This window comes from Monodelphis domestica, chromosome 1 (genome assembly GCF_027887165.1).
Source record: "Monodelphis domestica isolate mMonDom1 chromosome 1, mMonDom1.pri, whole genome shotgun sequence".
NCBI classification, from domain to species: domain Eukaryota; kingdom Metazoa; phylum Chordata; class Mammalia; order Didelphimorphia; family Didelphidae; genus Monodelphis; species Monodelphis domestica.
In genome coordinates this window covers 570,795,213-570,822,416 of record NC_077227.1, presented here as the reverse complement: position 1 = coordinate 570,822,416, position 27,204 = coordinate 570,795,213, and the positions used below count along the sequence as shown (strand labels likewise).

General features: G+C 37.7%; 1 protein-coding gene and 1 long non-coding RNA gene across 2 annotated transcripts in view; one reads left to right on the top strand and one right to left on the bottom strand.

The window, feature by feature from the left end:
- Positions 1-1,557: 1,557 nt before the first annotated feature.
- BMP10 (bone morphogenetic protein 10) lies at positions 1,558-20,326 on the bottom strand. Its single transcript, XM_001372449.4, has 2 exons — positions 19,868-20,326; positions 1,558-8,166 (listed from the first exon to the last, which is right to left on the bottom strand). The coding sequence occupies exons 1-2, from the start codon at positions 20,199-20,201 to the stop codon at positions 7,232-7,234; spliced, it is 1,269 nt and encodes a 422-aa protein (XP_001372486.1). The 5' UTR covers positions 20,202-20,326; the 3' UTR covers positions 1,558-7,231.
- Positions 6,992-27,204, top strand: part of LOC103102127 (uncharacterized) — an 84,470-nt gene continuing 64,257 nt past the window's right edge. The window contains exon 1 of the long non-coding RNA XR_008915537.1: positions 6,992-7,103. This is a non-coding gene — a long non-coding RNA (uncharacterized LOC103102127). The remainder of the gene's footprint in view (positions 7,104-27,204) is intronic.

Genomic DNA, 27,204 nt, shown 5'->3' with positions numbered 1-27,204 from the left:
GAGGGGCTTCCTTCAGGGAGCTTACATTTTGTTGGAAGAGATCATGTGTTTATTTAGTTGCATACAAGATACCTGAAAAATGAACACAAGGTAATTTTGAGGGAGAAGACTATAGCAACTAGGGCAACAGTAGAGTCTTTATTATGTGGAAAGTGGCATTTGGGCCATTCAAATTTTTTTTTTTGTTATTGTGAACATGACAAACAGCAAATGTGAACATTTCCATAAATGAAGATAAAAAATAGAATATTACATATAAAAAGAAAATTTTTATTAGGTACAACTTGTTTGTTTTTAAGCTGAGTTTGGAAAGAATTTAGGGATGCTAAAAGGCAGATAGGAAGGAGGAATGGCATTTCAGGCATGGAGGCTACCAGGAAAAAGGCACAGAAATAAGAGATGGAAATGTTCTGGGTGGAAGAGTTCAGAAAGAACAACAATAACAACCACAAACCCAAACCAATTTGAGTGGTTTTTGGTAGAGAAATAATGTGTATAGACTGGCTGTAAAGGTAGGTTTCTACCAAGTTATGGTGGGTTTTAGAAGCTGAAACATAACAGCTTGAATTTTATCCTAGCAGTAATAAGGAACAATTGGAGTTTTTAGGTAAGGGCATGATGTAGATAATTCACAGCTCTGAAGTTTTGGATTTTACTTTGGCATCTTATGGATGGCAAATGAAACTTGCATATTTCCTAATCTCCAAATTGATTGACTTATTGACAGAGATGCATTTCTCCCTGAAAATGCTCTGTAATGCTTCTCTGTGTTAATTATAATGAATTAATTGCTTAAAAATGTTTGTCTAGACCAGCATTGGCTAAGTATTGGCATGCATGCCCAGCCAACAGTAAGGGAACTGCTCTGTTCCCAGGTTCTGAAGACCTTTTTTGCATGCCCTGCCCCTCTGTCCAACTGCTCAAAGTGAGCACTTCCTCCTTTAGCTCTCTGGGGTCATGTGGGAAGCTCATAGGCAGTTTGAAGTTGCAGTTTGGGCACTCAAACTTGAAAACCTTAGCCAATGCTGGTTTAGACCAGGCTCCTAAAGGTTCTACTGTTAGACAGCCTTAGAGGATCCTAGAAATAGAGCCTGTGCCTGTTCTAGGAATACTAGGATAGAGAAGCTGAGCACTAGGCTAGCTGCCATCCAATGATGTTTTTTAACACCAGAATGCCAATGCCTGGTGGGGATGCAATCTACTTCGGTAGGGTAGGGAACCATAGTTTTGGAATCATGGACACCTGAAGTAGGGAAGTTGTGACACTAATGCTCATTCCCATGTAGACAATAATTTAGGTAGGGCTTTAGAGGAAGAATTCTTAGTTGTTTTTGCTTCATGAACCCCTTTGGCAGTCTGACAAAGCCTATGAACCTTTTCTCTAAAAGGTTTTTAAGTGCATTCAATAAAATTCAGATTATAAAAGGAAGTCAAATATTTGGAAATATCATTTTTTTAAAAACCAAGTTTGTGGGCCTTGGGCTAAGAACCTTTGGTTTATAGTATGCTCATACACATGATTTCACTTCATTAGGAGAAGTAGAAAAAGCAGAAATGACTATATTGAACACATATGACTCAAGTGACACAAAAGACATTTCAATAGCCATTCCTTATTTTATTGTTTTCCCATGTCACAAGAGAGATGAACAAGTTTGCATTTTGAATTTTGTGCTCATATTGTGTTTATGATACCTTTAAAATGTGGAACAGTATTACATTTTTCTTCCTTTTCTTTCTTGATTTCAAAAATTATTCTCATTACCTAAACATGATTATCAAATATCACTGAAAACAACCCTTAATATTTTCCCTGAATTAGATATCACCCAAGCTATTACAAAGAGGACTAGTTTCAAAGTTAGAAGAGTTGAGTTCAAATTTCAGTTTTGCCTCTTACTATCTGATTAAATTAGGGCAAATCAGTTCTTCCTTGATCTCAGTTTGCCCAACTGTACAATGAGAGGATTAGATGAGAACATTTCAATGTTTTTTTCCAACTCTAATATCCTACATCAAAAGAGAAACAAAGCAAATTTCCTGAAGAATAAGATATCCAATCTCTAATCCATGCAAACACAGTTGCCAACAATGAGAAAGTAATGTATTAGGTAACAAAAAATGGTAGTGGTCAGCATGGGTGGTCTAAATATTCAGAGTTATCTGTTGACTGTTTCTTGAAATTATGTTTTGCTAAGGTTTTGAACTGAAATTGGCCATTGAATTTCTAAGTAATATTCTATTGATGAGAGAGGAAACCAAATGGACAAAATTAGAAATGGCTTTTAAAGTTAAATTAAGCAGCAAACAGCATTTCCCAAAATACTCAGCTTCTATTTTTATTCTACAAGGTGACTTTTTCTGAATGCACACGTTTGGTTCATTAGCAGTTAGTTTCTGACTTGGTTTCATGCTAGGAATTAGTGTAAAGAAATTATTTTTCACAAGAGAACCTGAAAGTAATGAATTAGATCCTGTATAATCATAACACCATTGATTCTTTCCAAAGGACATGTTTGTGGCTGCTCAACAAATGAGCACTATTACATTATGCTGATTGTTTTCCATTTTGAAAGTGGATTCGAGGCTAACAAAGTCAGGTACCCACAGGAAGTTTATAATAAAAAACAAACGAATAGAAATCTCTGGTGAAAAGCAGTATGCTAATGGTGGGTAGAGAACCCATGTTAGGACTAGGAAGGTCTAGTTCTGAAACATGTTAGCTATGTGACCTTGAGCAAGCCACTTAACCTTAGTGATCCAATTATTCTCAAAGGCTATAGTTTATGGGCAGTTGCCATTCTGCAGAGGTGGAAGGATTGATTTTCCATGTTGAAGGTTCACTGTACTGATGAATTCAGAGCTTCAGACCATAAACAAAACCATAATGGCTTGATAACCTTTAAGCTTTAGATTATGTACACAGAATAATGAATCTCTTATTCTCATATATAATAAATTATTTTCAAAATAAAAAATTCAACAAACATTTAATAAGCATCTACTGTGTGTAGAACACAATGTATGAACTCAGGAAGGCACAAAGTCCAGATATGACAGTCTGCTCTCTTGGAGCTTACATTCTTGGAATTATGTGGAAAAGACAAACTTTTTCTTTCTCATTGCTTCTGATATCATATATTACTTCCTTCTGTCTAAGCCTTAGAAACCAAGAAAATTTCTCATCGATGCCTTAGACTCTAATGATGAGAAATTTTCTTGGTTGGAGTAATTAAGTTAGCAGAGTTTATGTCATTGAGTTACTTTCTTTTTTCATAGAATGTGAAATATGACTCTAAATTGAACTGATACAAACTCTATGATGTAATACTTATGGCCTTAACAAAAGTAGGAAACATAGTATATGAATTAATTTTTTCTCTTCAGCCAGCCAATGGTCATTAATCAATCAATCAATCAATCAATCAACCAATCAACATTTATTACGCATCTACTAGGTGCCATGCACTCAGCTGAGCTCCGGGGATACAAAAAAAGGCAAAAGATAATCCTTGACTTCAATGAGCTCACAAACTAACTGGACAACTTGCTAAAGAAAAGAAGGTCTTTTTTGGCGGCTCTTTTAAGGATTGTCATGGGAAGCAGGATTAGGTTTGTCCAAGTTGACTCAAAAGGGTAGAATTTGGAATAATGGGTGGAACTTACAGGGAAGTAAATTTTGCTTCTATATAAAGGGGATCTTCTTAAATACTGTCATATTCAATAGGAGAGCAGGATGCCTTGGGGATGTATAAGTGCTCTATCACTGGAAGTATTCCAATAAAGGATAGATGACCACCAGCCAGGAACATTGTGAGAGAATTCTTTGTTGTCTAAGCTGTTGGACTCAATGATCAAAGATTCTATTATTCAACTCTCTATGGGTTTTCCATAAATAATATCTGTAGTGAAGGTGATGACTCCTGTAAGAAATGGTATATGATATCTTAAGAGATAAAGCAGAATTTCCTTCATATGCCAACATCTCAAGACTGAGGTTTTTAGTTAATTTTTCTCCAGGGCATATATCTAAGTCCTGTCCCAAGAGTAAATTAAATGTTTTGAGGCCACATCTACATGGGGCCCCTAGATGAGTCATTTGGACCATTGATAGTCAATTCCTCAGTTGATTCAAACTGCATTGCTCAGTAACTTTACTGAAATGACTGTCCATTATAACAAAGTGGTCTATCTGGGGAAGAAAGTGCCTGAGAACCAAAAGAATCTGATATTAGTCAGTGCACCGGCTAATGGCTCTTGCTTTTACATTACTTTCAAACATCAGGAATCTGTGATTTCATTCATTCTCTCCACCCATTCAGATTACAACCTATTTGTCATCAGTAGATGGTGTTCAAGAATTGCCATGGTTGAAAAATGCATCATCCTTCTGTCAACTTGTGATGAACTTCTTCCAATGGAGAAGAACCTCCCACTAGCCTTAAAGCATGTCTCTCCTTTTTGGAGGTGTGTTATGTGAGCAGTTACATTGCATTACAGAAAGGACAATATGCTAACATATAGACATAAGACAAGCTACATTTATTGGCTAACTTTTTTTTATAACCTTCCCACTTGAGTTCAACTTGCACTATTTACAAAAAATCATTTATCTCAAGAGATTTATAGCATGTAAAATAGATGGCATAATGGGAAGGCTATCTAAAGTAACAAGAGTTCAAAGTGGGAAAAAATCAAACTCTAGGCCACACTTTATGTGCTATAAATGAGTCCTTATCCATCCAAGAAAGGTGACATTTGAGAAGCTTTGCCTAGGGTCTGATGATTCCATAAAAGTTTTTTTCCCCCCAAGAGTGAAATATGAACAAAACAAAATAAACCATTTAGTATTCTACAGTATATTACAACAATAAATACATCAATAAATAGTGGGGAGAAGAGAAGAATTCACATGGGTGTTCTGTCAACTGACAGTTTTTTTCATATGGATTCCCATAAATGGTTAGAATTAGCCTTTTCAGAGACAGTCCTTTATCACTTCCAGGGAAGATAATTTTGCCATAAAAATGTACAGCATATGCATGGATGCATGAAGTAGGAGTTGATGGTGACCAGAGAAGGGATCATCAGGCAGTTAGACTTTCCCAAGAATCTGACAAATTTGCACCTTAGTATAAATAAAGTGAAAGGTCTATTGTTTTTCAGCTCTGACACCTTCTTATCATCTCCATTTGTTGCAGAAGAGTGGTGGAAACATGGCATGTGACACCACTACACATGGGGGTGGGGAGCAGAATGAGGAGCTTGCAGATGTTTTCATTCAATACTTATGTGGATTGCTCCTTCCTTTTCTCTCTCTCCAGAAGTCACTAAACTTACGCAAGAATAAGGACAAAATGTATCACAGCTCACTAGAACCCTCAATTCATCATACTTTTCTGCATTTATTGTTTACCAGGAAAAGGCAAATCACATCAAATCGAGCTTCTATCAAGGGTCTTATTAAAAATAAAACCAACAACAAAACTTCTAGAGATGTCTTGGGTTTAGACCCATTTCACCATCCCAATCTCTCCCACCTTTATGAGAGATTCTACCTTCCCTGACCTGCCACCTTTCTGGGCTGGGCTGGGCTGGGCTGGGGTGACTCTGACATAATCTATGAAGTAACCTAAAGTCTGTTCTCTTCAGTGGCCACCTCATAGCTGAACCTACAGCAGAGTCCCTCCAGACCACAATGAAATAACCAGAACAGCAGATACCAGCCAGGAACTCTGCTTTCCTGAGAACATGAAAGACAAAACATAATTCCTACAGGGCCTGTGACCCTGGGGATGGGTCTTGGTCTCTAAACATAAGTTCCAAGTTCTTTCCTTTTTCCTTACTAAATGCCATCTTGACAAAACCTACCCCATCATCTGTTCACTGTTGTTGTCCCATGTGGTCTACGCTGACTCTAAGTCAAGTAAATTCCCTATCAAATACCACCTCCCCAGTACAAGTACTCAGCATCAGCTCTTGGACCTTCCATTAGAGGGAAGGCCAACAGAATGGTGAAGACATTTTCATTTGAGATATGAGAAACTGTATTAGTTTGAGATAGAATTACAAAATTATGCTCAAATATAGGAATCTTAGAGGCATTTTATACATACATATAGATATATTTATCTATATTGACATGTATATACATATCTCTATATATGTCTATATGTCTAGTTTAAACCTGTGTGGTCTTGGGTAAAACATTTAACCTCCCTAGGCTTCAGTTTTTTCATCTATAAAATGATTGATTTGGGCTAGATGATCTCTGAAGTTGTGACCCTATGAAGTTACTACTTTGATAGGTACAAATGGGTATATATTTAGAAACACACCCAAATGCATACACATATATTGATTACTGGAATCCTTTGATATGTACTCTTGGTATAAAAGAGACCCTTACCTTCAGTCTTAGAATCAATACTGTAAATCAGTTCCAAGACAAAAGAATGGTAAGGGCTAGGCATTGGGAATGAAATGATTTGCCCAAGGTGATATAATTAGGACGTGTCTGAGGACAGATCTGAACTCAGGGCCTCCTATCTCTAGGCCTGGCTCTCAATGCACTGAGCCACCCAGCTGCCCCTGGGTTCTTGAAGACAACAGAACACAAATTCTAGCAGGTCAGATCCCAGCAATGGACTCTGACTCTGCTTTTCAGGGACTAGGTTAACTAAATGCCTGGAGGTTCAATACTGGAGCGCTAGCCACAAATAATGAATTTTCTTAGCCATAGCAACTAATAAAAACATCTCCCAAGGGGTGTAGGCATTTGAGACCTCTGGCAGTGGGGGAACACAGAGGTGAAGACATGGTTCCTTAAATACTGTAGCATCTACATATACATACAGATGCTTATGTACATATATGGATATGCATGTAGATGTACATATCAACTTTATTTTTCTTCTTGGGGGTCATTTGCTGTGTGAGACATTGTATGGAGGATGTTTAGAAATCATAATTTGAATTTGCCATTTTCACTTAGAAGAAGATTGCCTGGAAATGGCCAACTACAAGGAAAACTCCCCAGAAGAAGCAGGCTGAATAGCAAAATATACATTTTCTACAACCAGTCAACCTACCTATTCTTCTGAGTAAGTCTCCTTCTGTTTTCTTTACACCCCTCTTTAAATAATCTTATTAAATAGGCGCTCAAAATGTACAAAATTTACAGTTCTTAAATATGCTACCACTTGTACATGACTGCTTTCTCTCTCATTAGCTATCTACAGCCACATTCTGATACAGCCATGCCTTCATATTTAAACTTGTAGGTGACAACCCCTTTGTCTAAGTAGAGGATAGAGATGGGATCCAGTTTGGTGGGCACGCAGCAAGCTTTGGCAGCTTTCTGAGGATTCTTCAGGTGGACTAGAGCTTGGATGATGGCATGTTTTGTGGGTGTTAGGTGCTCTGCCAGAGGGTAAGAACAAACTCCCCGGCACTCGTATGCTTCATATCCTGGAGGAGCTATAATCCAGGAATCCCAACCAATTTCCTTGAAGTCAATATAGAGTGGAGTCTTTTTACAATAGTTCCCTTTTGCATTTCTCCTAATTCGGGCAGTGGAATCATAGATAATATTGGATCTCATCTGCAATAGAGCTTCTTCACCAGGACCATCATGGAAATTATCAGTATCTAGGTTGTCCAGTTCCAGAAGGTCCTCATGATCTATCATGTCGCTCAACTCCTCTTTCTCCTCCTTTTTGTCATTACTCTGGTCGTCAGAAAACACGATAAGCAAAGGGACATGCTTGTTCTGGGCACTGACATCTATCTCTGGCTGACTTCTTTCTGAAGACTCAGCCCCCTCATTTCTGCTCTCTATGTGGACTTCTAGCCGGTGTGTAGTAGAACCTGACCTTCGCCAATGTCTGATGGCATCAGTGACATCAAAAGCTTCCCACTCACTACTGGTTCCATAGATTTCTCCTGACACCAAAACCAGCATTTTTCTTTCCTCTCCTTCATTTTCTTGTACTTCAAAAATGGTCACTTTTCGTTCCACTCCATCATATAGTAGGTGGCTCCACTGGGCCAAGGCATAGAGTCTGAGCTCAGCCATGACAATCTCTTCATGGTGTGGGATGGACACGTTGAAGAGGAGTTGATATTTTTGGAGTCCATTAAAGTTGGTTGGTTGAGAAAAGAGATCTGGAAAGGGACAAAACACACATGGTAATTATTACCTCAAAACAAAGTAGCATCATTGACCATATGTAGGAAAAAAATGTTCAATATAGAATAGATGTTTAAGCTTGCCCCATATGAAAAAAGGTCTATTCAGGGCCTCCTGTGTGTAAGATCCTCAACTAGACAGAGAGAAATATAGCACAGGTGCCTCTCTATGCCAGCTTATAATTTAAGAGTGATGGGATTGGCATGGGGTAAGATATGAGTGAGTGAACTGGGGAAAGGACAGCAATATGAATAATGATGATATAAAGAATAGTGAAATAAATGCAAAGGATTGACTCAGGCAAAGTTCAAAGAGAAAAATTAAATAAGAGATATTTCTACCCATAGGGTTAATATCAGAGAAAGCTTTGTGTAGGAGGTGACACCTGAACTAGTCCATAAAAAGAGGGAGAGTTGAGCAAATGAAGATATGGATTGGAGAGAGTCAGGGGGTCCATTTCAGGCATGTGGAATTGAGAACAAATGAGAATGGGGGATGGACAATATTCCAGTCTGGCTGGAACATAAAAGCATCAGAAGAGGAGGGGTAGGAGATAAGGCTAGAAATGTAGGTTGGAGCCACATTATAAAGTGCCTTCAATGGAAGAGTCAGGCATTTTTGCTTTATTTGGTAGGCAATAGGGAGCCATATTCATAGCTCAAGACTGTCCCCTTTGTTATGCTCATCCCATCCTCATGAAGTCACCTTCTGAACTTTGATTTTATCATCCACCTGCTTTCATTCTGCACTGAATCCTCCATCCATAATGTCAGAACATCATGGTCCATGTGAACTTTTTTGCTTAGAGAAAACAGCTCTAATAGGAGCTAGAGGATTACATTCCCAGGAGTTATTTCATTCCTTGAGTTCTCATCTACCACTATAACTTCAGTTGTCACACTCCCATCCAGCCCCCAAGGGAGGACAGCAACCAAGGCCCAGATTCTCTGGTGTTTGCTGCATATCACCATCCAGTGGAGACTGTGAGCAGTACAGCTTATCTCCCACCCACCACCACTGCTATGGACAGAAAACTTCCACCCCCTATAATTCTCTACCCCCATATTGCTCAATTGCTCTATACTTAGGAGTAAATTATCCTTACCGCCTACTTCCTATTCTCTCTTCCTTATCCTCCTCAACACCACCTTACTCATCTCCCATTTCAATTCTTCTCATGTCTTCCACTGAACCTCCAGGAATTCCCATTTCATAATAAATATACTTCTCTTCATTCTGGACTTCTTCCTCTCATGTTCCTTTCACCTACTTGTTCTCAGAGAACTCGCTTCCCTCACATAACTTTGAACCCCTGATCTTCCCTTCCACTACTTCTTAGAGTATACTTTCTTCTCTTTCTTTCTAAGACATTGCATTCTGGAAAGGGTGGGGGTGTCCCAATAACCTTTGCTACACACTTCTTCAAAGTATTTTCAGTCTTTGTGGTTCTTCACTTTTCTGCTTCATTCAAAAATATTGACTACCCACTCTTCCTGAGTATTCTCTCCTTTTTGGGTTTTTATGACATTATTTTCTCCTGATTCTTCTCCTACCTGTTTAACTACTCCTATTCTTCTCTCTCTCTCTCTCTCTCTCTCTCTCTCTCTCTCTCTCTCTCTCTCTCTCTCTCTCTCTCTCTCTCTCTTCTTGTTTGTCTCTATATATCTTTCTGTCTATCAATATTTCTGTCTGTTACATTAAAATACCCAGTCAATTCCCTCTCTCCCTATCTCTATTAGAGAAGACATCATTTGATAAAAATATATGTTATATAAAACTCTAATTTGCTTGTTTCTGTTTATGAATTCCTTCTCTGCAGGTGGACATACACAAGTCATTCTTCAAACAACTCTTCTGTTGCTGTATATAATATAAAATGTATGTAGCCAAAATGAGAAAGAAATCCAAAAATTTTGGGGGAAATTTTATAGACAGTTTCTCAGATAGAGGACTCATATCTAAAATATATAGAGAACACTGTCAAATTTATATGAATATGACCTATTCTCCAACTGATAAATGGTTAGAAGATATGAATAGATGGTTTTTCAATGAAGATATCAAAGCTATATATAAAAATACAAATATTAAAATACTTTAGATAGATATTGCTTAGAAAAATGCACATAAAAACAACTCTGAGATATCAGCTCACACTTATTAGATTGACTAAGAGGATAGAAGGGCAAAATGACAAATATTGGGAGGGATGTAGAAAAATGGGAGCATATACACACTAGAGGAACTGTGACTAATCCAACCAACCATCCTGGAGAGTAATCTGGAATTACATCCAAAGAGTTATTAAACTGTAAATACCTTCTGACTCAGTAATATATACCTTCTGACTCAGTAATATTACTATTAGGTTTATTTACTAAAGTGGTAAGGGGGAAAAGAAAAGAACTTGTATGTTCTAAAATATTTATAGTAACTGAGGTGGTGGTAAAGAACTGGAAACTGAGGGGATGTCCATCACTTGGAATGGCTGAACAAGTTGTGGTATATGATTGTGATAGAATACTACTTTACCATAAGAAATGACCAGCAGATCCTACCTCCTCTTTCTCTATGGTCATGCTATCTCTCATGAGAGAATATAAGGTTTTGAGAGTAGGAATTGTTTAATTTTTGAGGTACCCATACCCCCATGCCCATCATGGTTCCTGTCACATAGAGAGTGTTCAGTAAATGTTTATTGAGTTATGAAAACTTCCCTGCTATTCTTGGTAAGCCATAATGAAAGTAATAGAGTCAAGTTCCATGCAATTCAATTCTATAGTTTTTGTGTAATGTACAAGGCCTTTTGCAGGTGACAATCAGCCTCTTGAGAATGAGACCTTTAAGTTTTTTACAATATCAGGAGTGTAGCCTGAGATAATCATTTAGTTCAGAACATCTAGAGTTGGCTGAGTCCTTAGAGGTCATCTACTCCATCATCTTTAGGGATAAAGAAGCTAAAACATAGGGAGAGAACCTGATAGGGCAGGATTTGAAACCAAACCTTTTGACTCCAGGATCATTAGTTCTCTTCCTACTTTAACATTTATGATTTTATGAATACATGAATTTAAAAAAGCAACTTTAAAGGCATTGGGGAGGCCCAGGGCTTAGTCACTAGAAGGCATGATTCGAGGATATGGATGGATGGTATATGCTAATATGTGTGCTTATTTCCCTTTCCTTTAGTTGGGTACCTTAATGTGGCAAGAGCTTTAGATTGGTAATTAGGAAACCTGGGTTGTGGTCCCAGTTCTGCTACTTACTACCTGGATGACCTTGGGCAATCATTTCCTTTTCTCTGCTTCACATTTATCTTCTGTAAAAATAGAGAACTGACCCAGAATACCTCTAAGAATCTTTTCAGCTCCAAATATTATTAATACCTATCTATGACCTCAACTCATGCCAATAGAATTGTGCACCCTTCTATCTCTAACATTATAGGGTTCTGTGTCTGTATCTTTATTTTTGATTTAAAAACCCTTAATTTTTGTCTTAGAATCAATACTAAGTATTGATCAGGAAGGGATAGGCAATGAGAGTTAAGTTACTTGCCCATGGTCACACAGCTATAAAGAGTCTGAGATCGGATTTGAATCCAGGACCTCCAGTCTTCAGGTCTTGGTTCTTTATCCACTGAGTTACCTAACTATGTCCTGTTCTGGGTCTTTAAATGGATTTTTAATAAACTTGAACATCTTCTGGAGTTTTTTCAAACTAAAATTCCTTCTCAGATGCCCCTCATGCATGTGGTCTCTAAGGCAATGCTGGCAGATCCTGAGCCTATGATCTGAAAGTCAAAGTAGCTAAGTTCACTAGAATGAAGAATGGCAACCAATTAAATAGATTCCCCAAATCTGCATTTAAATGCCTCTGCATAATTAAAAGGTTCTGTTAGATGACTGCTCAAAGATAATTGCTTTTTGGTCCAAAGAACAAAAAGGACTTTATCTACTCTGACCTTTTAATTTTAGAGAACAACTTAAATTCCATTTCACCCTAAATGCCAATACATATGCATAGTTCACAGTATTATAGCCTAGCCTTTTTATTGAATAACTGTTCCACAGTTATTGCCTCTGCCTGATAATAAATAACTTTAGAATCCCTGATGTACAGAATGACCTCACACATTTGCACATGCATAAATAGTTGCATATTGCATAGTTTTGAAAATAGCTTTAATTTAGAAATCAATGATTGGGTCTGTATGTCTTACCTTCATTTGAGATAACTCACAATTTAATTAGCTAGTTTCAGCATCAATGCATGGAAGCTTTGAACTAACTTGTGCTTACTCCACGACAGGTCAAATTGGAAAAGGAACAATTTTAACACTATGGTGTAGGGTTTTTGTTTTTGTTTTACAATTAGTCCAGGTAATAACTGATTCACAGAATCAAAGAATCTAGCAATTCTAGCCTAACATGACTCTGAATAGGGATGCCTTCTATTTTATAACTGACCACTATCATCTGAAGACTTCCAGGGAAGGAGATGATACTGCTTCCTTCTCAAGTCGGGCCATTCTACTTGCAGATAGCTCTAATCAACTGGATTTTGTATCAAGCTCTTTGGGTAGCAAGGTGGCATAATAGACAGAGTTCTGAGCCTGGAATCAGGAAAACCTGAGTTCAAATTCAGCCTCAGACACTTATTAGTTGTGTCACCCTGAGCAAATCACTTAACCTTGTTGACTTTAGTTTCCTCACCTGTAAAATGAGTTGGAGAAGGAAATGGCAAACCACTCCAGTATCTTTGCCAAGAAAACCCAAAATGAGGTCATGAAGAGTTAGACTTGATTGAAACAACTGAACAACAATCAAACTCCAGTCTATCTCATTTTGATTTGCAGATTGCTCTTTCTTCTGTCTTTTCAGCCCTAATAGAATGAGTTTCACCCCCCTTTCAGGACACAACCTTCCAAATCCTTGGAAGCAGTTGGCATATTTATCCTTCGTCCCCACCAAGTTTTCTCTCAGCTATAGTTCTAATTTTTTGAATTTATACTTTTGACTTCCTTTTATCAAATTATTTGCTTCATTCATAATGGTTTTTGCCTTCATTTTTTCCTTTCCTTTTCTATTGCTACCATTCTAATTCAATTCAATCTGATTCATTTCAGTTTAATCCTGTCTCTACTACTTAATATCTGTGTGATCATGAACAAATCACTTAAACTCTTTCTGATTCAGTCTCATTGTAAAATGAGGGCTTGGGCTAAATGCTTTCTAGAGTTCCTTCTAGCTCTAACTTTATGATTCTATCAATTCAGTAAGCATTTATCAAATGTCTTCTTCATGTCAGGCACTATTAGGCAGTGGGCATATAAAGACAGGGATAAAACAGTCCCTATCCTCAAGGAATTTATATTTTGCTAGTTTTTGTCACCTCCTACCTAGACTACCAGGTAGTCTTGTATTTGCTCTACTTGCCTCTAATCTACTGTCATATTCATTTTTAAAAATTTATTTTGATTAATATAATAATAATTTTTATTTATATAGGAATAACAAAATTATAGAGCACTTTACAGTTCATGAAGCTAAATCAGAGAGTACAAATATTCATATTTTACATAAGGGGGAACTGAGGCTCAGGGAAGTGAATTGACTTGGTTATCTAGCTATTAAGTACTGGCACTGGGACTAAAGCTTAGGCCTTATTCCACTAAATCCAATTACCATTCTTCCTCTTATTCAATGTCCTTGTGAACTTCTCATTCAATAGTTTTTGGTGGCTTTTCACCAGTCAGTGAATATTCCAAACACAATCTGGCCATAAAACTCCCTCATGTAATGCCCTTTAAATGTCCCTTCCCAAGCTTATTCCTTCCTCTTCCATGATATGAAATCCTACTTCAGATGTCAACTTATTATGTCTTGAGCATGTCTTGTTTTTTTGTATTCTCTGCACAGTTGCTCAAGCCATTCTCTCTCTCTCTCTCTCTCTCTCTCTCTCTCTCTCTCTCTCTCTCTCTCTCTCTCTCTCTCTCTCTCTCTCTCTCTCTCTCTCTCTCTCTCTCTCTCTCTTTCTCTTTTTAAACCCTTACCTCTGTCTTAGAATTGATACTTAACATCAGTTCTGAGATAAAAGAGCAGTAAGGGCAATTGAGGCTAATTGACTTGCCCAGGGTCACACAGCTAGGCAGTGAGTGTCTGAAGCCAGATTTTAACCTAGGCCCCCCCCCCCCCCATCTCCAGATTCTATCCACTGAAGCACCTAGCTGTTTTCATTCTCCTCTAGAAATGCCCATTTTTATAACTAACCATCTTTGAGGCCAACCTCACTTCTTCATCTTTTTTGCCCCTTCCCCATGAAAATAATCTGCTTTTTTTGAGTTCTTACCTTCTTCATCAAATTTGTATTTTCCATTATTTTAGTTACTTTTTCATACCTAGCTAATTTTGGAGAAGTTCTATATCATATGGTCACAGAGTGACTCTCACAGGATGATGAATTTGGGACTCCATGGCAGATATTCAGAACATCTATTCAGCTATAATATTAAGGCATATGCCATATATATATATATATACATGTGTTTATAGTATACATATTTGTTGAATTGAATTGAGTTGAAGAGAGGAGCTAGGAGTTCCACTGGTGGAGTGGAGCCAAATTATAGTCCTTGAGGACTTTTCTAAGTGGAGGTTTCCTTCTCCTTGTTAGAGGCCAAGTTCCATAAAGGTTAACATCATGTCCTAATCATAGATTTAGAATGAGAAGGGACCTTAGAGACCATCAAGTCCAAGTTCTTCATTTTATGGAAGAAGGAATTAAGGCATGGAGGGAGATGAAGTGACTTGCCTAGGGTCATACAGTGAGTATGTGTCTGAGATGAGATTTGAATCCAAATGTTATTGACTCCAAACTCAGGGCCCTAGCCACTTATTTCTGAATGCTCTGCAGCATGGGGCTGCATCTTGTACAAATTAGGTAGGTCAGGCAAAAAGACACTAGCCTTTTAGTCAGGAAATCTACATTTGAGCCATTTCTCTGACACCAATGAAGGGTATGATGTTGGGAAAGCCATTTTTTCTTCTCTAAGATAAATTTTTTTCATCTATAAAATGGAAATAATAATCCTTATTATTCTATTTCCTACCACAGAGAGTTATTAAGAGGAAATGATTTGCCATTTCCTTGTCTAGCTCATTTTGCAGATGAGAAAACTGAAGCAACCAGGATTAAGTTATTTGCTCAGGATGACACAGCTAGTAAGCGTCTGAGGCCAGATTTGAACTTAGGAAGATGAGTCTTCAGGACTCCAGGCTGGCACTCTATCCACTCTGCCACCTAGTGGCTCTAAAAGATGAGAAAACTGAAGTTATGAGAGATTAAGGGACTTGCCAAGTCACCATAGCCAGTAAATAAGTATCTGAGGCTAGATTTGAACTCGGGTCTTCTTGACTCTAATTCCAGACTTTTTACCTACTCATCATTTCTTAGCAGCTCAGCACTAGTGTTATCATCCCCATTTTATAGGAGAGGACTCTAAATCTCATATAGGAAGTGACAGGGCCAAGGCTGACACAGCTGATAGGTTTTCGGACCTGTAATCAAATCCAAGTCTTCTGACTTCATGTCTTGTGGTCTATCCATTGTCTGATTTGCTGCCCCACTGCTGGTATCTTACCTTTCTTCTACAGCTTCCTGTGGCTATGATATGGTGGCACGAGCTCTGGATATGGAAATCAAAATGCCGACATTTAGCCATCAGCTTTGTTCCTTAGCATTTGTGTGTAACTTTGACCAAATCTTTTTTATTCTTGGGGCTTTTGTTGCCTCATATGCAAAAATGAGGGAATTGACTTACATGTTCCTAAGTTCCATCTAGTTCTGGACCTCATGATCCTTAATTATCTGAGACAGACTTTGAAAAAGCATGATGTGCAAGCTGAGTTCAATTTTCAGGCTTTTGCTATCATTGGACAATTGTGGAATCTTTAAATCAAAATCTTTGGCTTGCATCTATAATAGATTCATTTTTACATGAATTTTTATAGCTAATCTGAATCACTAAGCAGAACCAATTCAATTAACTATTGCCATCATTTCCTTTTAAATGAATGAATTTCAAAGCATGAAATGTCATAATGAATCAATGTTTCTTCATTGTTTAAGAGCTAGAAAGGACCTTAGTGATCATCTAGTTAATCTCCTTATTTTACAGATTAGGAAACTGAGGCCAGAAAAATGGATTGGCCCAAGGTTACATAGGTTGTAAATGATAGAGCTGAGATTCAAATCCATGTCCTCTGATTTCAAGTCCAGAACTATTTCTGCTACACATCTCCATTGGAGTACTTTGTTTACTCCTTCCAATGTACATTTTTTCCTTTATAAACAAAACAAAACAAAAATCCCCTTACCTTCCATCTTAGAATTAATACTGTGTATTGGTTCCATGGCAGAAGAGCAGTAAGAGCTAGGTAATGGAGATGAAGTGACTTGACCAGGGTCACAGAACTAGGAAGTATCCAAGGTCAGATTTAAATCTAGGACCTTCCATCACTAGACTTGGCTCTCAATTCACTGAATCACCAGCTGCCTCCCATTTCTTCTTTTATGACAATAATAATATTCTCCACTTTCCTGATTCTGCCCCTCCCCCAATGAATTTTTTAAACACTCCTTCTGGATTCCTTTATACCCCTCACTTTTATTTATCTTTTTTATGATATTGCACTCCATGAATATACATATATATATGAGTTCATTTAATCATTCTCTCACAGTTACATTTTGAGGGTATTTCTAGTTTTTCACTAGAATGTTAGAGCCAACAATGAAAATCGTGGATGGTGGAGGGACTCCTTTTCCTGCATGGATATGAACGATAGCACTCTTCAGTCTCTCAACAGATCAGGAGTCCTTAGGAGTAAGCACAGAGGTATGCAGCACCACTTCAGAAAAGGTTCTGGAAGTGAGGTTATTACTGAGTTTGAACTTGCCTGCTTAAGGTGTCTGTAGACATAAATGTCATTTGTCTTCTTTCACAAATTAGAGAATGCTAAAACTTTTTTCCCTAAAACTCCAGGAAAACGTAAAGGCAGGGAGCAAATACAATGCAAGAAAATGTATCCTGTTCTATAAAAGACACTATTCAGAATTAAAAGAACATTAAAAAAAATAAACTTATATGAGTAGAATCAAATATATTTGAGCTACTGGATGTATGAATATAGGTCATGGAGTCGTAGATTTAGTGCTAGAAAGGACCATTGAGAGATCATGGGCATGGTGGATATAGAGGGCTAGTCTTGGAGTGGGGAAGAACTGGGCTCAAATCCTGCTTCTGACACATTCCAGCTGTATTACTATGGATTGGTAAGTTAATTAATGCTTTCAGTTTTTCAGGCAACTCTGTAGGCAGGAATACACTGAAGCCCAGCTCAAGAAGTTGTTGGTCTATTGTCAAAAATCATCAAATCTTGTTTTGTTGACTATCTAGGCTAAAGAAAGTGGTGGAAAAATATAATAATGTAGATCAAAAGGAGAAGCATTTAATGTGTACATTTTTGTTTTTCTCAGAGAGCTGGTTATTAAACATCTACCAGTATACTGTTATCTCTAATATATAAGTAAGTTGCGGTTCTACATTGGTTGAGAGAGTTTCTGCACCAGGGAGTTCTCTACACCACTGAAATTTCATGTCCAAATAACATCAAAAATAAATATTTTTGAATGCATGAATGAAACTCCAACTATGAGTCCATGAAATATAGTGGAAAGATCCTTGGATTTGGGATCAGAAGGACCTAGCTTCAAATCATGCTCTATAACTCTCTACTTGTGTGACATTCTCTAAGTCTTTCTCTTTCTTCAAATACTCTATTATAAAATGAAGGGGTTGGACAATGGCATACTTTCCTTTTCTGCTTTTAATCTATGATGAATAAATAAGTATGAGGTATGAAGGAGAAATATAGTATATAAATTTCATAAGCTATAGCTTATGGATATATCCCAATGTGATAGGATTTTATTATTGAAAAGCAGGAGACTGCTATTGAATCTAACAGTCTGAATAAAGGCTTGTTAACCTCTCCTTTAGTTTCCTACCCATTACCCAGAAGGCTCTTCTAGCTATTAAAATTTGTAAAGAGAAAACAATAATAAATTCCATAATTAAAAACTATAAGTAGTGTTTTTAAGCCACTTGATCTAATGAATAATTTCAATTCCATTCCATTCCGTAAGTATTTATCAAATCCCTACCATGTGTAGGGCAAAGTATCTGGTCCTGGGAAATATTTTTTAAAATGGCTTAGTCTCTTGGAGGAATGCTGGTAAAGTGGAAAGAGAATTGGCTCTCAGACATGAACACATGAGTTCTAGTCCAATTGAGATCCTTACTACCTGCAATACCCTGGGTGAATCATTTAATTTCCATGGGTTTCAACTTCTTCATTTGTAAAATTAGAAGGTTGTACTAGACAGTCTGTGATGGACTTCTCAGGTCCAGATTAATGACTCTCTGGCACTTTAAGCAGCTTATTAGTTGGGATACTACTTGAGCACAAGTAAATGAGGTAACCTATAATAGAGGGAAAGGAGATAGGAACCTAAATTATTAACAAAAATTGGGGGAGATAACTTATTCCAATTGGCTGAATTGTAGGGGCAAAAGTTTTTTCTGAAGTATGTGAAGATGTCTTTTACCTTCACTAGCATATTTGATATAACCGCACCTTCATTTCTACACCATTTCAGCTTTTCTTCAATTTAAATGTAAAGTAGATCTGTTCCCTAGCAAATTGCCAGTCACATCATCCTGCTTTTTGGTTTGTGTTTTCAGAATTTTCTTCCTATGCTAGATTGACAAACTGAATCCAACAGAAAAGCTTGTCTAGCAGTGAGAGTTCATAGGCAGACTGACACAAAGGCCAATCTGTAGGTATTTAAATAGAACTTGATAATCCAACCAGAAGAAAACAAACCCATTTCAGAGGTGGAATTATTTTCTCAGCTGGAAGGTCTACTGGGACCTTCTCTGCCAAGATCTAGGTAAAAACCACATGAAAAAATACTGTAAGCCCTTGCTGGCACTATATATAAAGAGAGAGGGAGAGAGAGAGAGAGAGAGAGAGAGAGAGAGAGAGAGAGAGAGAGAGAGAGAGAGAGAGAGAGAGAGAGAGAGAGAGAATAAGAGAGAGGGAAGAGAGAGAGAGAATGAGAGAGGGAAGAGAGACATAAATGTGTATATAGGTATGTATGTATCTATAGATAGATACTGCATTCGCATACCTCTCTCATCTGTAAGGCCTTAGGGAGTGTGTATGTGTATATATGCATATATATTGATATCTGTCTATCTAGATCTATATGCAGTATGACTTCATGTGTATAAAACCACCCCTGGAGCCAAGAAAACATAGGTTCAAGCCCCTTTTCTGGCATATACTGGCTGTGATCCTGTATGTCATAACCTTTCAGAGCAATTGGGAATTTTCTAAGGCAGTAGATTGTAGAGAAGATGCAGAAGCAGATACGTAGAGAGAGTTTTCTTAGCCCAAGAATTCTGTATGCTCATGAAATATAAGAGCTAGTTGCTGTCACTATTCCTATGTGTGTGAATAGAATTTCCATAATGTGTATGTGTATATAGATAGTCCTTCATTTTAAAAAAGCTTAGTTGAACTTATGATAATGAAAGCCCCAACTTACCTTCATTTTTGAAACTTCTAATGATGTTGGCAGATGGCATCGAGGTCCGATCAGTGGCAAACCTGTTATATAGTTCTAACATGTACTCTGGTGGGTCGACCTTGGCCGAATTGTGCAGGGGGATGTCAGACAGGTTCAATGTCTTCAGAAATTCATTTTTCACGCTCTCTAGCAGAGTAGTAAAGTCAACACCATCCTGCTCTGAAAAAACATCATCCAGCAGGGGCAGATCTTCTTCCAGGGGAGAGACCTCCAGGCTCATGATGGGACTGCCAGATCCCAAGGAGGCTCCCAGACAGAGGACTACATACAGCTGTAAGACTGGGGAGCCCATGGCTTTGCTCAAGCCCCCAATCCCAGTGAATTTTAGGTGTCAGTGGTCTGAGTGGTCTGAATCCTCTGGAGGGGATTTGACTTATGTCATCCGGAGTTGCCAAGTTTGGAAACTCTTTCAGAAGCATTCCCTCACTCGGTCTGTGTCTCTTTCCCTTCTGTTCTTCCTCCCCTCCACCCCCCAATTGCAATAATTGGACAGCCGGATCGCCTATGGGAGCTTAGCCTTCCTTATCTCTCTAGTGTAAACTTGTTCACCAGATTTTGTAGCTATCTCACAATTCCTTTTTCTTTTAATGAGCATTTTGTAAACACTTCTACATTCTGACACTGGTGAGAAGATAGGACAATTTTCTTCTTGAAAGGGCTCTGTCTTGCTTCCTTTCAAGCAGCCCCACTCAGCGGACATGGACACTTTGTGATCTTAAAAATTTCTTGTTCAATGGGAAGAATGGAGAGTCATGCCCAAGAATATCATAGATTTCAAAAACAAATTTACTTCATGTTTCAATACTTCTAGAAACTGTGATTTCATATGTATCAATACCCTGTCTATAGACACAGATTTTGACACATTTATGATTTAGTAGATATTTTTTAATAGTCATTCCTTTATAGCTAGCTGCTTGGTGATGAGCCTTAAATAATAGGTATCCAAATCCATTGTCCATCTCTACTCAAAGTCATTTGGCTTGGTCAGGGATGACCAGAGCTTCTCTGCTCTTGAAATGGCCATGGGAAGTCCAGGATTACCTTCAAACCATAGGGGATTATTAGAAGAGGACTTTGGTCAATGCTATTCACCCTCATTTAAGTCATTCCTTCAAGGATCCAGGATTTCATTGCTCCAGATCCCTTCTCTACTGTTAGTTCCAAACCTCTCCATGCTTTGGTCATTGCCATTCTTGAGTTGCCTAGGTCTAAACAAAATCAACACTACATGAATTTATTTTTTAAAATAGTGACCCTTACACATTTCTGAAGAACTGCCAAATACCCATCATCACTGAGCTAGTGCAAACTTTGCAAACATTGAATCATTTTTTAAAGTCATTCTTCAGAATTAATATGGTTTAGAATAAAGGTCTGAACTCAAAAACCAAAAAGAAAGCAATCTTATATTAAATAGACAAAGAGAACCAGAGAGAAGTAGAAAGAGACAGAGACAGAGAGAGACACAGACAGCAAAATAGAGGGAGAGAGAAACAGAGATAGAAAACTGAAGTACTCACAAATGCTACCTAGCATTTGTTTGGATTTAATCTTTATTTCCTGACTGTCAGTCTGTCAGTCAACAGGTATTTTTAAAGCTCTTATTTTGTGCCAGGTGGGGCACCTGGGTGGTGCAGAGGCTAGAACACCAGGCCTGGAGTCTGGAAGATCCATCTTCCTGAGTTCAAATCTGGCTTCAGACATTAGTTTTGTAACCCTGAGCAAGTCATTTAACCCTGCTTGCCTCTGTTTCCTCATCTGTAAAATGAGTCTGGGAAGGAAATGGCAAACCACTCTAATTTCTCTGCCAAGAAAATCCCAAATGAGGTCACAAAGAATCAGACACAACTGAAATGAATGAACAATATTAAGCACAAATGTGCCAGGCACTGTGCTAAGCAACAGAGAGAGGAAAGGCAAAAACAGTCCTTGCCCTCAAGGAGAGCACATCCAAATGGGGGGATGACATGCAAATATTTACATACAAATTGTCAGCTGGCTAAATGGGAGGAAATCTCAGAGAGATCAAATGTGCATTGCTCAACAACCAAATATCAGATCTAATTGAGGCACTCACAGAATAAAGAGAGAAGAGGTCGGGGCTTATTCAGGGAGCTATTTCTGCAGTGCCATTGGAAAGCTTGTTGGGTTGTCTCTGAATTGGTGACGGTCTACAGAGCCAAGAGTGACAACTATTGGGATGATGTTGGGCTAGAAGTGAAACTTCAGATCTGATTCTATAACTTTTCTAAGATCTTGACTGAAAATCCTTTGTTCATAGGATTTAGAGGTGTGAGGGAGCTACCCTAAAGATCATCTAATTTAGGCCCCTAATTTTACAAGACAGAAACCTATGAGAGCAGAAGTGACTTGTCAAAAGGCACAAAACTGTAAGTGGAGGAACCTGCATCTGAATTAAAATGAAATTAATTTTTCCATGACACCAAATTGCCTTTTTAAGTATATATATATATATATATATATATATATATATATATATATATATATATATATATAATTACAAACAACAATGTAGGGGCAGTAGATTTGGAGTCAGGAAGATCTAGGTTCCAATCCTGCTACAAACACTCCATGACTGTAGAGTTCTGTGCAAGTCATTTACCCTCATGAACCTCAGTTTCTTGATCAGTTAAATGAGGGGGTTGAACTTGATGGCTTCTAAGACCCCATTTCACTATTCAATCTAAGATCCTTTGAACTATCAAAAACATTTGAATGATCCACAAAGTCCATAGCTTTTATGAAGGTAGGGGGGAAAAGGAATTATCTGGTTGAATTAATTTTGCTCATTCCCTTTCATCTCTGCCAAAGTTTCTAATTCCTCCTCCCATCCCTCAAATCTGCAGGCTAGCTGTCCTTTCAGCTCTTTACTCCTTTTTCCCCCAGAGAACATCCCTTCTTTGAGATAACTTGTAGATATCAGATCAAATGCGATTCTCTGGCAAAAGTCTCCTTAGTAGTCTTAAGCCCCAAACTTGTCATTCCTGTTAAAAAAATAAAAAGAATGGTCAGTTATAGATTCCCAATAGGAGGGGCTCAGAATAGCCCCACTCCTGGGACCCAGGACTGGTCCTCTTTGCAGTGGCGCTAACATTTTAACAAGAAACTTTCTGACAGCACACTAGCCAGGCCTAGATTATCTCAGTCTGCATCAAAACAAGCATCCAACTCTCTTCAGCAAACAGAGGCATGTCAACACACACTTCAGCAACCTGAATGTCAGGCATATGTATATTGCCTCTCTAGGCCTCCATGTGGGAGGAGCTTCACCCATAAGCTGTCTCTCCAGTTCAGTGAGGAGGGAGAAAGACAGACAGACAGAGACCCAGAGAGAGACATAGAGAGAGGCACAGAGAGACAGAGAGGGAGAGAGAGAAGACCGAGAGAGAGACACACACACACACACAGACAGAAATAGGGAGAGACAGAGAGAAATAAAGACAGAGACAGAGAGACACAGACAGAGAAAAAGAGACAGAAACAGAGAGGAAGAAAAATAGACCGAGAGACACACAGAAAGATAAAAAAAGACAGTGACAGAGGTAGGGATTGAGGCAAAGAGAGACAGAAAAATAGAGATAGAGAGAGACAAAGAGATGGAGAGTTATAGACAGAGAAAGTCAGAAACAGGGAGATAGAGATAGGCATGGGGGAAACATACAGAGAAACAGAAATAGTCAAGGAGAGACAGAGACACACAGGGACAGAGATAGAAACAAATAGGAAGAGATAGAAAAATAGAGACACAGAGAGACACAGAAAAAGAAAAAGGGATATAGAGATAGAAACGAAGATAAAGAGAAACTGAAACAAAAGGAGACAGAGAGACAGAGATTGAGACAAAGAGAGACAGATAGAGACTGAGAAAGGCAGAGAGATGGAAGGAGACAGAGAAAGACAGAACTAGAGATAGATGGGAGGAAGCATAGAGAGAGACAGAAACAGTGATAGAGACAGTCAGAGACAGATAAAATGAGAAACAGATATGCAAAGAAACAGAGATAGAGACACAGAGAGACAGAGACAAAGATAGTGAGAGATAATAGGCAGAGACATACAGACATACACAGAGGTAGAAAGTAAGCTATATATGCATATATATATATATATGTATAAGACTGCAGAAACCAGTCTTTATGTTCACAAAAGCTCCAATACAAACTGATCTTGAGTGTTTTATATGTTCTTCATAGTCTTTTGCTTACTCTGTGCTGGCAACAAGGTATTGTAGTGCAAGAGTAAGAAAAAGTCCTGGGATCGAGTGAGAGTCCTACCACTTAAGTGGTGGATCTCCATTTGAGTGATACTTCTTAAGACCAACTCTGTGCCAGATGCTGGAGATGCTCAGGTCCTTCTCTTCAGGGGTGCAGCTGTTACCTCAGCCTCAGTCATCTCATCTGTAAGGATGCTAACACAAACATTCTTTACCATCAAAGGTTTTTGTGAGCAAAATGCTGGGTAGATTTTCAAATGGTTACAGAAATGTGATCTTTAATTTTATTATTATTAGATTGAAAAATTGGGTCATTTTATGTAATATGCAACCTGAATTGCCTTCAGCATTTTTGTAGTTGGTGCAGAGAGGGTATAAAAATGGTAAATATATATGTGTGTGTGTATTCATTTAGCCTTATCTGATTCCTAGTGCCCTGGGTACCATTCCATCCATGGTGTTTTCTTGGCAAAGATACTGAAGTAATTTGCCATTTTCTTCTATAGTGGATTAATGCAGAGACTAAGTGACTTTCCCAGGGTTACACAGCTAGTAAGTATATGAGGATGGATTTGAACACAAACCTTCCTGACTCTATCCATTGAGTCACCTAGCTGCTTCATATATGTATATATTCTCTTCTATTAATGGGATTAACAAAGGGAATAAGATTAGTTGCCCTGGTTCAAGCCTTGTCATCTCTCACCTTGATTATTGCTATAGTCTCCTGATTTGTCTCCCTGTCTTAAGCTTCTCTTCTCACTTTTCTCTATTCAAATCCCTTTTCCATAGAGTTGCCAAAAGAATATTCCTAAAACACAGGACTGACCATGCTATTCCTTTCCTCAGTAAATTGAAACAGCTCTCTATTACCTCTAGAATCAATGTATTTGGTGTTTAGAGGCCTTTACAAGCCAATTCCTACCTACCTTTCTAGTTAATGCATTTTCCTTCTCACACAGTCCAGTCAAAATGGTCTTCAAATTGTTCCTCACATGAATGATCTGTTTCTGTCACTACAGCTGTCCCCATGCTAGAAATGCACATTCTTCTCACCTTTACCTCTCAGAATCCACAGTCTTCTTAAAAGCTCTGCTCAAGAACCCACCAGCTATATGAAGTCTTCCTGATTTCCCTAAGTGCTACTAGCTCCCTGATTTTTCCCGTCCTATTCCAAATTATCTTGAATTTGTTGCTGTGCATTTTATTTTTATTGATATATCCTATTTCTTATGTCACCCTATCCCATGTATCTTTCCCCTTCCACTTCTAGGGAACTATTCCAATATGAAAAAGTGTATTTTTTCGGGGGAGGAAAAAGTCAGAATAATTGATCATAGATTGAAGAAATCTAAAAATATGTGCATGTGTCCCAGGGACCTCCTACCTCCATGAAGGGATTATTTGGGAATATTCTCTCATATCTCTAAATTTGGTTCCTTTTTAAGAAAGACACTATCATAATTTGGGGCATTTACTTTTAAAAAATCTTAGTTTAAACATTTACTTTTTGCCTTAGAATGAATATGGTTCCAAGGTAGAATAGCTATAAGGGCTAGGCAATGAGGGTTAAGTGACTTGTCCAAGGTCACAGAGTTAGGAAATATCTAAAGCTGGAGCTTAACTCAGGACCTCCCATCTCTAGCTTTGGCACTCTATCCACTGTCATCTGCATTTACTTTTGATTTCTCTGATGTATTAATTCTTTCCATTTACATCATTATGGTTTCTCTATATTTGATTTTCTTGGTTCTGCTAACTTTATTCTGTATTAGTTCATATAGGTATTTCTTTGCTTCTCTGTATTTATCACACTCATCATTCCTTACAGTGTAAGAATATCCCAATATATTCATATACCATAATTTGCTTATCCATTTCCAAATTAATGGACATCTATCTTCCATCAATTTTTGACTATCATGAAAAGCAAAACTACAAATGTTTTGGAATGTATGGGAATTTTTAAAATATCAATTACTTCCTTGGGGTGTAGGCCCAGTAATAGAATTACTGATTCCAAGGTTAAATATATTTTAGACACTTTGTTTACGTAATTCCAAATTGCTTTCCAAAGTAGTTGTACCATTTCATAGCTCCACCAACAAAAATTATTGTAACAATCTTTTCACCACCTCTCCAACACTGATTATTGCCACTTTTTGTTACTGTTTCCAATTTACAGGGTATAAGTGAAGCATCAAAGTGGTTTTGATTTGCATTTCTCTTTATCAAGAGTGATGTAAGGCATTCTTTCATGTGTATCACCCATGGACTTTCCATTTCCACGAAGGGGTAGGTTGGGGGTGTTTTTTCATATCTCTTCATTTGGGGCCTTCTTGATCTTTATAATTTTGCTATACCTACTTTTTATTTCTTTGGTGTGCTATTATTCCTTCCATTTACACTGTTGTAGTTTCTATATATGGTTTTCTTGGCTCTGCTAACTTAATTCTGAAATACTTTGTGAATACTTTGCAGTTATTTTGAGAATACATTGTTCCAATCTTTTGACCACATCTATTGTGGAATTGCTCTTAGTTATATATATATATATATATATATATATATATATATATATATATATAAATTGTTTATATATCTTGAATATTCCTATCAGAGAAATTTGATACAATATTTTTTTCCTCTTTCATCTACTTCCCTTCTCTTAGATACATATTCCTCCTCTCGTTTAAAGTTGCATATCCACTGAGAATATACTGTGAAGTGTGGTGTCAGATGCTAGTTTAAGCCTAATTTATGGCAGTTTGATTTCCAGTTTTCCATGCAGCTTTTTAAAAATCAAAAATGGAGTTATTCCCCTAGGGCATTTATGTTTTCTACTTTACCAAACACTAGTTTTTATCAAGTTCTATTGTTTCTGAATCTCTCTTGTTTAGTCTGTTCCATCGATCCATATCTATTTTGTATCTAAATCTAGATGGTTTTTATGACTCTTGCTTTATTATATAGTTTGTGGTCTGGGTGTATTATTTCCTTTTCATCCCTACTTTTTTTTTTAAAGTTTCCCTTGATATTCAAGATCATTTGTCTTTCC

Coding starts and splice junctions, on each gene's coding strand:
- BMP10 (XM_001372449.4), bottom strand. CDS start 20,201: ATGGGCTCCCCAGTCTTACAGCTGTATGTAGTCCTCTGTCTGGGAGCC. Junction 8,167..19,867: donor TAGAAGTTTCAAAAATGAAG/GTAAGTTGGGGC, acceptor GTCCCTTTCCAG/ATCTCTTTTCTCAACCAACC.